At 39.2% G+C, this 11511-nt stretch overlaps 1 protein-coding gene across 1 annotated transcript in view; it reads right to left on the minus strand.

Annotated features, from left to right (window-relative positions):
• CUBN (cubilin) overlaps positions 1–11511 on the minus strand; it is a 298821-nt gene that overhangs the window by 235766 nt on the left and 51544 nt on the right. Inside the window, exons 18-22 of the mRNA XM_069086260.1 lie at positions 11282–11426; positions 10795–10973; positions 9248–9407; positions 8723–8939; positions 6388–6518 (exon numbers count right to left, since the gene is read on the minus strand). Coding sequence (XP_068942361.1) covers positions 6388–6518; positions 8723–8939; positions 9248–9407; positions 10795–10973; positions 11282–11426 — 832 coding nt within the window. The remainder of the gene's footprint in view (positions 1–6387; positions 6519–8722; positions 8940–9247; positions 9408–10794; positions 10974–11281; positions 11427–11511) is intronic.

Below are 11511 nucleotides of genomic sequence, written 5' to 3' on the forward strand. Positions count from 1 at the left end.
CCATAGAAAGAAATAAGGTTACTTAATTAAAGTTAGCATCTTGGGACTATTATTAATTGGCTACAATGTGGGCTTTGACTCTATGTTCATTTTCTCTTTAATTCTTCTACTTGAGAGATCATCAAAGATAAGCATACAAATCTAGCCATTAAAAGATTATGGTGAAAATAAACAAAGCAACAGACAAGGAAGGTGGCAATGTACCAGTCTGGGTCAGTAGAGAAGTAGGGAACCAGGGAGGTTTACTATCAAGCTGGTTTTATGGAACTTTTTATTCCTCTGAAGGAATAAAGAATATGCTAAATTAATTCAATTAAGTAATTGTCTTAAGCTGGGAGATATTAGGGCCCCAGTGAAAACAAAATAAAATGAAAAATAGGGAGTAGAACAGTAGAGAGATGACAGACATAAAGAAAAGATAAGGAAATATTCTAGAAAACTTCACCAAGGGGGAGCAGATTACAAGCCTTTTTAACAGGAAATGAAGAATCAGAAACTCAGAAATTATCTTGGAGATCATGTAGACCAGCTACCCCATTTTACAGCTGAGGAAATCAGAGAGATCCAAGTAATTTCCCCAAAGTCACACAGCTGGACCCTAAGTCTCCTAAAGTTCTGTCAAGGGCTATGTATTCCACTGCCCCCTAAACAAACTCCATAGGACTTTTCAACTGTCTTTCACAAGACTCCTCTTTACTCATTTCTATGCTCAAAGCAAACTGGCCTAATTCTTAGCTGTCCTATACAGTTGGTACTCCAGCACCATCTTCCATACATATGCACAGGTCGCCCCATCCCTCCCATGCCTGGAAGGTACTCTCTCATCTCCACCTTTCAGAATCCTCATCTTCCTTCAAGGATCACCAGCTCAGGTGTCACCTTTTCTGTGAAGCCTTCCCTGATGGCCCTACTTGCTGGCTTCTCTCCTTTCTCATTCAAATTGCCTTGCTGGTACACTGTTCTTTGTACATGTTGCACAGCCCCATCCTGTTAGAATGTAAGTTCCTTGAAGGCAGGAGCTGCTTTGGTTTTGCTTTTGTACTTATAAAGCTGCTGATAAATGTTTATGGGATTGAATTAGTTGAAAAGATCCAAATCCACATAGTTTCAACATCTCTTATGATTTGATGAGAATTTGTGGGCCAAGTTACAATCTGGGTATTTAGATTCAATAATGAGAATATTTGCATGACCTGACCCAAGTTAAATTTATATCTCTGAGTAGTGTGTGTGCTTTAAAAAAAATTATTAGATGATGGTGGAAAAGGAGGAAACAAGGAGAGTCGAGAGGGCTATCTGAGTTCTGGTGCTGCCTAGATATTTTCCCCCTTTTTTCTTTGAATAAGCCATAAAAGGGCCTAGTTCTATATCATCTATACAGCAATACTGAGCAGAGAACCACAGCTGCACCAATTTCATCCTTATTTGAAGTTCCTTAAAGCTGTGATGTGGAAGATGGGAGCAGCAGCAAGAAGGCTTCATTACAAGGTAGGAGCCAAAAAAAAAAATCTAGCCCTGGCTTTACCACTAATTGTGTGACCTATTGGTCATCTAATCTCTCTTTGTCTTAGTTTCCTTGTTTTTAAAAGGAAAAAACTTGGGCTAATGATTGCCAAGGTCCCTTCAGATTCTAAAATGTTCATTTAAACTATATTGTGGCTGAAAGGGCAGGAGTGGAAGACAGAGTGTTTCTCTATAACCTAGTGTCCATTTCCCTCCCCTTAGCTTTCTCTAACCAGAGTTTTGCTTAAACCTGGCAGGACACAACCAAGTATAACTTTGTAGGTGGAGGGAATCTTCCACATTCTCTATTTTTCTGTTTAACTTTACATTAGAGCAAGAATTCAATCTCTTATTCCTTAACTCTAAAGGTTCTAACCCAGGGGTTTTTAACCTGGGATCCATGGACACTCCATCTTGCCCTACTGGAAAGTCAGAGAGGGGATGGGGGAGGATATAGGAGAGAACAGATTAGGGGAGGAGGTATTAAGTAGGATCACTGTTTTGGGGTAGGGGTAGGGGAAAGATGGGGAGAAAATTTGTACCTCAAAATCTTGTGAAAATGAATGATGTAAACTAAAAATAAACATAAAATTTAATTTAAAAAAATTTTAAAAAGAGATCCATGGACACTCCACCCCTCCCCCCCCATCCCAGGATCCATGGATGGACTTCAGGGAATCTGCTGAAGTCTTGGATGAGTGGAAAATTATATCATTATTTTCACTACCCTCACACTGAAATTTAGCATTTCCATAAGCTATTTAAACCATGATTCTGAGAAGGGAACCATCACTCACACACACACACACACACACACACATTCACTCATGGTTAATGTCATTTATAGAATGAATGCCTATTCTAAAAAAATAGGAATCACAGAGTATAAAAATTAATGTGTCAGCCATACATCATATTCTACATTAAATTATTGTCAGATTAGGAAAGATAGAACGAGATTCTCTGTTACAATGAAAATTTTGCTCGTGCTCTAAATCAGTGACTATTTCAGGACTGGTCTCTGTTATTCCCCACTCCCTGGGCTAATATTTTGTTCATTAGTGACTTCCTTCCTATTTTCTGATCACATCTTGGTGAATGAAGGTGGCTGGAGGCAGAACCCAAAAGATGGGGAAGTGAAAGCAATAACCAAAAACAAAGGTCCTTCTTCTGTCCTTCACACATTTTTCAGGAGCTGACATGCACACTCACTCTTATGTTGCCTCAGCTGGAAAAGTAAATAGAACAAAGTGAGGAAACAAATTCTTCTTTCAAATATTGACAGGAAAGACTTAGGCAAGGAAATTCACACCTGTTACGCTGAGGAACTGGAACTCCCAAGCAGACACCCAAGATTCTGTTATACTATTTTAATGATGCTTGGCCCTAGTTTCTACTTGACACCAGTGGGGGATGAGAGAGGACTGGTTGTTTTTGTTTTGTTTTTCTATTACTAGGATACTGTTCAAACTGTAAATAACAGTTTGTAGTAAGAACAATAGTAGAGAAAAAAGCCAGGTCCTAGGAGCCAGCTTCAGGCTGGCCTAGTCTCAGGCCTATGACTCTTGCCCCTGCTGCTGCAGTCTCCTGTGTCACCCTTCTGTAGCTCTAAGGCTAACCCACAACCAGCAGGAAATATAACAGAGGAAGATAGGAACTGTGCCTGGGATTTCCCAGGAAAGGAAACTCCCTCTACTAATGTAGGTTGGTGCTTCTCTCCAACTTGAGTCCTAGAGAATTGCCTGGCTAGTCTATGTCGGAGGTGAGACTTGAATCTGGGTCTTTCTGAACAGATCTCTGTCTACCTTCTGAATTCTTAAACTACATTTATTTTGGTTTCTGAGGTCTCTTTGCTCTGTCCTGCCCCTACAGCCTTCCCTGTCTTGTCCCTTTCCACCTACAAATGCTTGCAAGCTCCCTGGCCTCCAACCTATCTCTGTGACTTCTAGACCCCTGGCAGCCTTAAGGTGCTCGGCCTACAGACAGTGAATTTATTGTTCTGATCCTAAGCCCTCCCTGATCAATCATCTTGGCAGCTACTCAGTACCTTCCAGAAAAAAAGAAAACCATCTGTGCTCTGATGTGGAAGAAAGGCCTATGGTCATGCAAGCCTGGCTTCATACAGGTTCCAAGATTCACTCCTCTGGCTGCTTCTGAGAATGATTTACCTGAGGCTTGTGGGTTAGTCAGACAAAGAGTGAGCTTACAGATCAGGTTAGCTTACAGACAGGCCTATATCAAGAAAGGGACTAAGAACAAATACGCTATTTGCCAAGTAATAAAAACTGCTGGGCTCAACACAGCCAAAAGTTCTAGTCTGACAGGAGGAAGGCTAGCGATTCAGAAGGAACACTGAATTTGCAGTGCAAGGGGTTTTGCCATTTGATTGATTGACTGTCCTTTTTTTCTGTTTTCCATTTGCTTTTCTCTTTTATGTTTCTCTCTTGCCTTCATTTTCTTGCCCTGTGCTCATACTTCTGCACAACATTTTTAAGCATTTATTAAATAGCTTCCTGAAGCTATTCCAAGGATGTTGCTTCTAACATCTGTCCTAGGATGTTTCCTGACCCTTATGTAGTTTCACAAATATAGCCTTAAAAACTATCAGAAGGCTGCCAGACTTCTAAAATTAATCTGGAGTTACTTCAGGAATTGGCATGTAGTTACATATGTTTTCATGCTGAACTCAAGGGGCCTTGTTCCAAAACTGAGAGTTTATGAGAGATTTGTAAGAACAAGAGCCATTTCCCAATTGGTAAATGGTCCAAGGATATGAACAAACAGTTTTCAGAGGAAGAAACCCAAGTCATATAAAAAGTGCCCTAAATCACTAATAATTAGAGAAAAGCAAATTAAAACAACTCTGAAGAACCACCTAATACCCATAAGATTGGTAAAGTCAACAGAAATGGGGCAAATGCTAGATGAGCCATAAGAAAAAAATGTATTTTAATGCACTGCTATTAGAACTGTGAACTAGTCTTCTAGAGAGCAAATTGTAACTATGCCCCAAAAGCTATTAAACTGTGCATACCCTTTGACTTAATGAAACTTCTACTACACCTACACCCCAAAGAGATCAAAGATATAAGAGGACAATGATCCATGTGTATAAAAATATTTAGAGCAGTTCTTTTTATTATACGGAAATTCAGGGAGTATCCGTAAATTTGACAACGGTGGAACAAGTTACGACATTGTGTTGTAAGAAATGATGAAGTGGATGGTTTCAGAAAAACCAGGGAAGGCTTGTATTGAATTGATGCAAAATGAAATGAGTAGCACCAGGAGAACAATTTATACAATAACAACCACATGGTGAAGAAAAACAACTTTGAAAGACTTGAGAATTCTGATCAACACAATGACCAAACACAAATCCAAAGGACCTATGGTGAAACATGTTAGGAATCTTCAAACAGAGAGCTGATGGACTCAGAATGAGGTATGAAACATATTTTCTATGCTTTGGGGTTTTCTTAGGGGAGAGAAATGGGAGAAATAGATAATGTGAGAATTTGTTTTGCTAGACTATATTTTTAACAGTTTTGGTTTTTCTTTCCTTCTCAATTAAGTGAGGGATGTAGACACGGGAGGGAAAGAAATTTAAAACTGAAAATAAAGTAAAACTGATTTCTAAAAAAAGTAGAAAATTAAAATTCTGTTCTAACCTAGTATCACAGATCTGAAATACAAGCACAGGAACTACAATGTCCTCTTTAGAAAGAGAAGTCCTTTCCTCCACACAGTCCATCTAAAACTTAGTAAGTCCTAGGGAATTGCCTGAGGCACAGAGTCACAGAACTGAAGAGCTGGGACTTCAGCAGCCAGCTAGTTTGAACATATGCAAAAAAGAATCTCCACTATGTCATTCAATAAGTGGACATCCAACCTCTGAGCCCTCTAAGGAGGGGGAGTCCACAAATCAGGAACACAGGGAGGTACAATGGGGAAAGTGCTAGACTGACATTTACCAGTTGTACCATTTTAAGTAAGTGTAAGTCACCTAACTTTTCTGAGGCTCAGTTGTTTTATCTATCATAGAGAGGACAACACTTATTGTGACTTCATTACAGGGATTTTTGTAAAAGTCCTTTGCAAACCTGAAAATACAATAGAAATGGATATTTTTCTCATTACAAGTTGACTTGACCCCAACCCCTGGGACTGCCTCTCCCTAATTCCTCCATCAAATTCCTGCCAGTCTATTAAAACCCAACTCAAAGAACATCTTCTTCAAAAAGTCTTCTCTAACCTACTCAACCAGTATTGATCTCTGCCCCCCACCAGACTTCACAGATCATTTTGCTTGAGGTCACTTCATTAATACACCCTGTATTTTGTTTATTCTAGTTATTTCTGTATTCTGTATTCTCCTACTAGGCCATAAGCACCATGACTAAGAAGACTATGTCTTATTTAGCATTGTGTATCCTTCAGGGCCTAGCAATCTATTTAGAAACTTAATTAACAAATCATATAAAGTTAATGAGGATTTTATAGTTCATCTAGTACAATGGTTTTTAATCTTTCCTGTGTTATGAATCCTTTGACAATCTAGGTGAAGGCATATAGGACACTTCAAAGAACAACACTGTTAAATGCATAAGATAAAATTCATACGATCACAAAGAGAATCAATTATATTGAAATAGTCAACAAATGTCTTTTTAAAGTCTAGTTTACAGACCACCATTCCCATATCTAGGCCGACTCTTTCATTGTAAAGACAAGGGAACTGAGATCCAGAAAGGTTAAGCCCAAGGTCACTCACATAATAAGTGGGAGAGCTGAGATTTGAACCAGACCCTCTGACTCCAACATAATCCTGTTATTGAAAGATCAATATTGATAACAGATCACTCACGTATTCAACAGAATTACCTTTTGAAGCTTCAAATGAGGTATACGTCACTGAAAAGCCTTCATAGGCTATGGCAGCATCAGTCACTAGTCGGAGCATCAATCTGTTGCTGCTGCTTACAAGTGATGGGGGGACTGATTTTCCACAATACCTGTTTCCAGAGAGAATCAAAGATATCCAGTATCCAGTACTGATTTTGTCATTGAATAATTCATGTAGCCATAATGAGGCATTTTAATAAATGAATAATTTTAATGAGCTTGACTATTCCCCTAAATGTTCAAACAACATCTATATTTCCAAGTCAACAAATTAGGGGCCCAGAATGAAAAACTGCATATAATTCTTTCTGCTCATGGTTAATTCCCTAAAGTTGTTGGCTTGCCTACTCTGGCACGCAATTTATTTAATGGTCTAGGGATACAGGTTTTGTGTGTGACTAGGCCAAGACCATCTCTTTGGCTGAAGGCCATCTTATCACAAAGCAGGCCTGGGAGAAAGGAGTCTGAAACTGTCTGCAGAATTCTTTCCTTTGAGGACTATGTCTAATTCATGCTGTACATACTTTGTGTGTACGTGGCTGTCTGCATGTTGTCTTCCTCATTAGACTGTGAGATCCTTGAGAGCTAGAAATTATTTTTCCCATTTTTTTATATTCTGAGGACTTAGCACACCGTCTGGCACATTGGTATCATTGTTCTTGTTCAGTCATTCAGTCGTGTCCGATTCTATGTGATCCCATGCATTTTTGTCCATGGGGTTTTCTTGGCAAAGATATTGGAGTGTTTTGCCATTTCTTTCTCTGTTGTGCCTCCATCTTACAGATAAGGAATTGAGGTAAATGACTTACCCAGGGTCATACAGCTAGTAGTGTCTGAGGACTCATTTGAATCCAGATCTTCCTGACTCCAAGCCTGGTACTCTATTTACTGTACCACCTAGCTGTCTGGTATATAGTAGGTACTTAATAAATGCTTGTTGACTTGACTTGACTTGAAACTAGGTGTCCCAAATTAGAAGATATCCAGCAAAAGGGAGAAGAAACCCAAAACAAAAAGGAAAAATAAGACTCAAGTGAATAGGGAAAACTTTTCTAAGGGAAAACGTAGTAACCAGATCTCAGGAGGAAGGGAAAGTAGGTTCAGCACATTCAGGGCGAATATTCATCCAATTAAGAACTTCAGGGAAGGAAGTATAAGTGGATTAGCTAAGAGGTTTCAAAATATTATTGCAATTTGTGCTGTTCATCTTAAAATGACATCTTTCTTAAAGTACATGGATAAGGGGGCAAGGTAAAGATAGACTGGAAAAAAAAGAAGGAAATTTAGAGTCATTTGGTGGGATAGCAGAGAGAGAGCTCCGTCTGGAATCAGGAAGACCTGAGTTCAAATCCAGCCTCAGAAACTCACCATCTGTGTGGCCCTGGGCAAGTCACTTCATCTCTGTCCAGTTCTGTTTTCTTAACTGAAGAATGTAAGTAATAATCAGGGAAGTTCAGAGGGTTGTTGTGAGGATCAAATGACATCATATTTATAAAGTACCCTGCAAAGTTCCTGGCACAGAATTGGGGGTGGGGAACCTGCAGCCTCGAGGTCACATGTGGCCCTCTAAGTCCTCAAGTGTGGCCATTTGACGGAATCCAAATAAGAAGTTTGGAGGACCTAGAAGGCCACATGTGGCCTAAGGCAGAAGGTTCCCCACCTCTGGAGTAGGTGTTTAGTAAATGCGTGCTTCCTTCCCTGAAGGGATAAAGGAAAGGAAGAAGAAAGAGAAAGGGAGAAGGAATAGGGAAAGAGGGAGTGAAGAAAGTAAATACTAAGAACATAAAAACAGAGGGTAACTTTTAAAAGGATACAAAAAGAAACAAAGTTTGAAGTAGGGAGTAAAAAAAGGGAGGAACGGAGAAACATCAGTGCCTCATTTCACCCCTCCCTCACCTCAAGAAGCTGTCTCCTGTGTGGACTCAAGCCTTAAAACTGTCAGAGAGAGCTCTGAAATTGGAACCCAGAGGCTGCATGTCAAGTATGGAGTAGGGGCAGAAATATGACCAATCAAATGGATGTTGCCCCATCCTTCTGTACTTGAGAAGTCTTTTATCAATCAACATTTATTAAATGCCTACTGCATACCAGGCATTGAATAATCCCTATCTTACCCAGAAATGCCTAGTCAACATGTTTTAAGTGCCTGCTATGTGCTAGGCCCTGTACAATCCCTTTCTTATTCAGAAACACCCAGAAAGAAGAATGGTGGTCTCACCAGATTTTTATATAAGAACTTGGCTTTCATATCTTTCATCAAATGTTGTCTGAATCTACAAACTCCTCACAAAAGAAGAAAATAAAAAGTCATCACCTGCCGAGAGCTGTTTCCATGCTATCATCATAGATTTCAAGATAGTCACTGGTGCAATTGTAATGGAAATCCAGGTGGAATACTTCGAATGTTAGTCGGATCCGGTAATCAGACTGGACAGAGATTAACCACGTGCAGTTGACACCATGTGGATAGATATTTGGATGACCAGGACTGCTAAAATGTCCAGATGGGGCAGTAAGAACCTCCCCACATGCTGTTCAAGTTTAGAAAACATTTTGTTACAAGACATGGTCAACAAACTTTCAGAAGAAAATAACCTGAAAAAAACAGTTAAAAGATTCAAAGATGAAACTCTTTTTCTTCTCTGAATGTCCACCCAAATTAATCCCAGCCTTTTGTTAGAGACTATCTATTAAGCATTGATCCAGGTACTTATTATTTCACTTAGTCCTTGCCAGGACCATGATAAGACTTATAGCACTTTACAGATTTATTCATTCAGTCACAGCATCAGCAGAAACAAACCTGAGAGGCAAAGGGATGACAAAGAAAAATTCTTACCCAGGTCTACAGCACTGAACTGAGCTAGGAAGCCAAGGTTTGTAGAAGAGGCACTCGTCCTGAATCTGACATAGACAATATTGTATGTGGAAGTTACTAATCCAGGAGTGTCTGTGTCACAGTACTTATGAGAAGAGTCCATACTGAGGCTGTTCCCAATCTAGAAAGAGGGGGGAGGGGGAAGAAGAAGAAATAGAGAAAGGAAAGAGAAAAAGTGAAAGAAACAAAGAAGGAGAGAGGAAAGGAAAGGGGGGAAGGAAGGGAGAAATACAATCAAGCTTTAAGGCTTCTTAAATGCTTAGCATTTCCAAATTAAATGTACTGTTTGAAAGCAGAAGTATTACTGGACTCAGGAACTGATAAATATAAACTTTCTTCATTCTCATATTAAAATCTTTGCCAAAATAAACATGGGGGGGGGTGTTTGTTCTTTACTCTAACTTCATTGGTGTGGGGAGCTCCTAGTGAGGAACTCCCTCCACCAGAACATCCCAACATTTCCTCTGAAATGTAAAGTCTTAGACAGCTGCCTGAGTCACTAAAAAGTTGAATGACTTGCCCAGGGACACTGAGCCAATATACGTGGGAGGAGGACCTTGATCTAAGGTCTTCCTGACTTCAAGGTCAGCCTTCTCTTCTTTTCTTTCCTCTATGCTGCCCTCCTCTTATATGTGGATGTCAATGTTAATACTTTAATATTTCAGTGATCTGTGATTTAGTCAATTTGATTCATATCCACAACCAATTAGTAAACTCTGACCTTTAAAATACAAAGGAAACAAAGGTTGGAATAGAGAGTTTTTTTTAAAGGAAAAACATACAAAAAAGTGAAAAGAAAAGAAGAAATGTCTCTGGTTGAAGATAGCTAGATGTCAAGTGAAGATGACTAGAGATTGTACTGTTTGTAAGATGTCTGCTTTTGAAAACTGTTCTTAAATAATGGCCCCAGACATTTGTTAGCTGTGTGACCATGGGCAAGTCATAACCTCTCTGAGACTGTCTTCTCATCTGTAAAATGGTGAGTATAAAACATTCAGCACCTCCCCTCCACCAGACCCCCTAGAAGCACTAAGGAACAAACGAGATCACACATGCAAAGCACTTTACAAACTTTAATAACTATGTCATTGCCAGCCATTATTTCTGTTATTAATAATAATTTGCTGGGACACCTTCCTAGCTTTTCCAGAGGTCAAATAGATAAATTAGATGGAACCAAGTAATAATATGGTCAGATAAAATGCACAATTTTTTTAGGATTATATTGTATTCTGTGTGTACTCATTTTTTTTAACAGAGCAAAAGTATTGCTGTGGGAGATGAAACATATTTTTTTTTCTCAAGATTCATTAAAAGGTTTTTCCTTGGCACTCTATAGGAAAAAGGTGACCTATGTAACTCTCCATGTGCTTATAATAATTACTAATTCTATTTTTCCACTCTTGTCTCTTTGCTATACCTGACTAGAGAGCAACTCACTCTACTTTTCTGTAATGAAATGCAATCCTCACTAATGCCCCCAGAGTCCCCAACCTCAAGCAAGTTACCTCAACATAATCGGTGTCACAGTTGGCAGAAGGGCCAATCTGAAAATCTGTGAAGTTAAGCACAATGACCTGGCCTTGTGGTTGAATGATTTTCCAGTCACAGGTTTTTTCATAAGGGTAGGCATTGGGATAGAAGGGTGTGCGAATCATCCCTTCTCCTGTTAGCTCACCCCCACAAGCTACAAAAAGAAGACCAATGGTTAACATTTGGCTAGGGATTAGATGTAGGTTCTATTAGATATTTTTTAAAGCAAGAAACTCTCAAGAGTAATATATCTGAAATTTCTTCAGAGATATGCTTGATCTCAGAATGGCGGTCAGCTCATGACTGGACATTAAGATCTAGATATACAATAACCTGGATCACCTATAAAATATGGCTATTTCCTATATTATAAGATCACATAATAACAAGGTTTTTTGGAGAAACTAATACCTTAGAACTAGGCAAGCTAGCAGTCACAATTCAAGTCACCAGTTTTCTTACCAACTTGGTAAATGGCCTGGAAACTGGCCTTTTGTACTGAAGAATCTGACTTAAACCTGACCCAGATGCTGTTGGAAATAGAGTATATGGAGGCAGGAATCTTGCTTTCACACAATTTTTCAAGTAAGGTTTCACCATCTAGAACCTAAACAGAAAAAAAGAAAACAGTTGTTTCTCTTAATATGCAGACTTCTACTGGTATTAGCAACTAGGTTCATACCGTGTTTCCC

Source organism: Petaurus breviceps, unplaced genomic scaffold (genome assembly GCF_028583685.1).
Source record: "Petaurus breviceps papuanus isolate PSGF00001 unplaced genomic scaffold, PetGlider_PUasm1.0 178, whole genome shotgun sequence".
Lineage (NCBI taxonomy): Eukaryota > Metazoa > Chordata > Mammalia > Diprotodontia > Petauridae > Petaurus > Petaurus breviceps.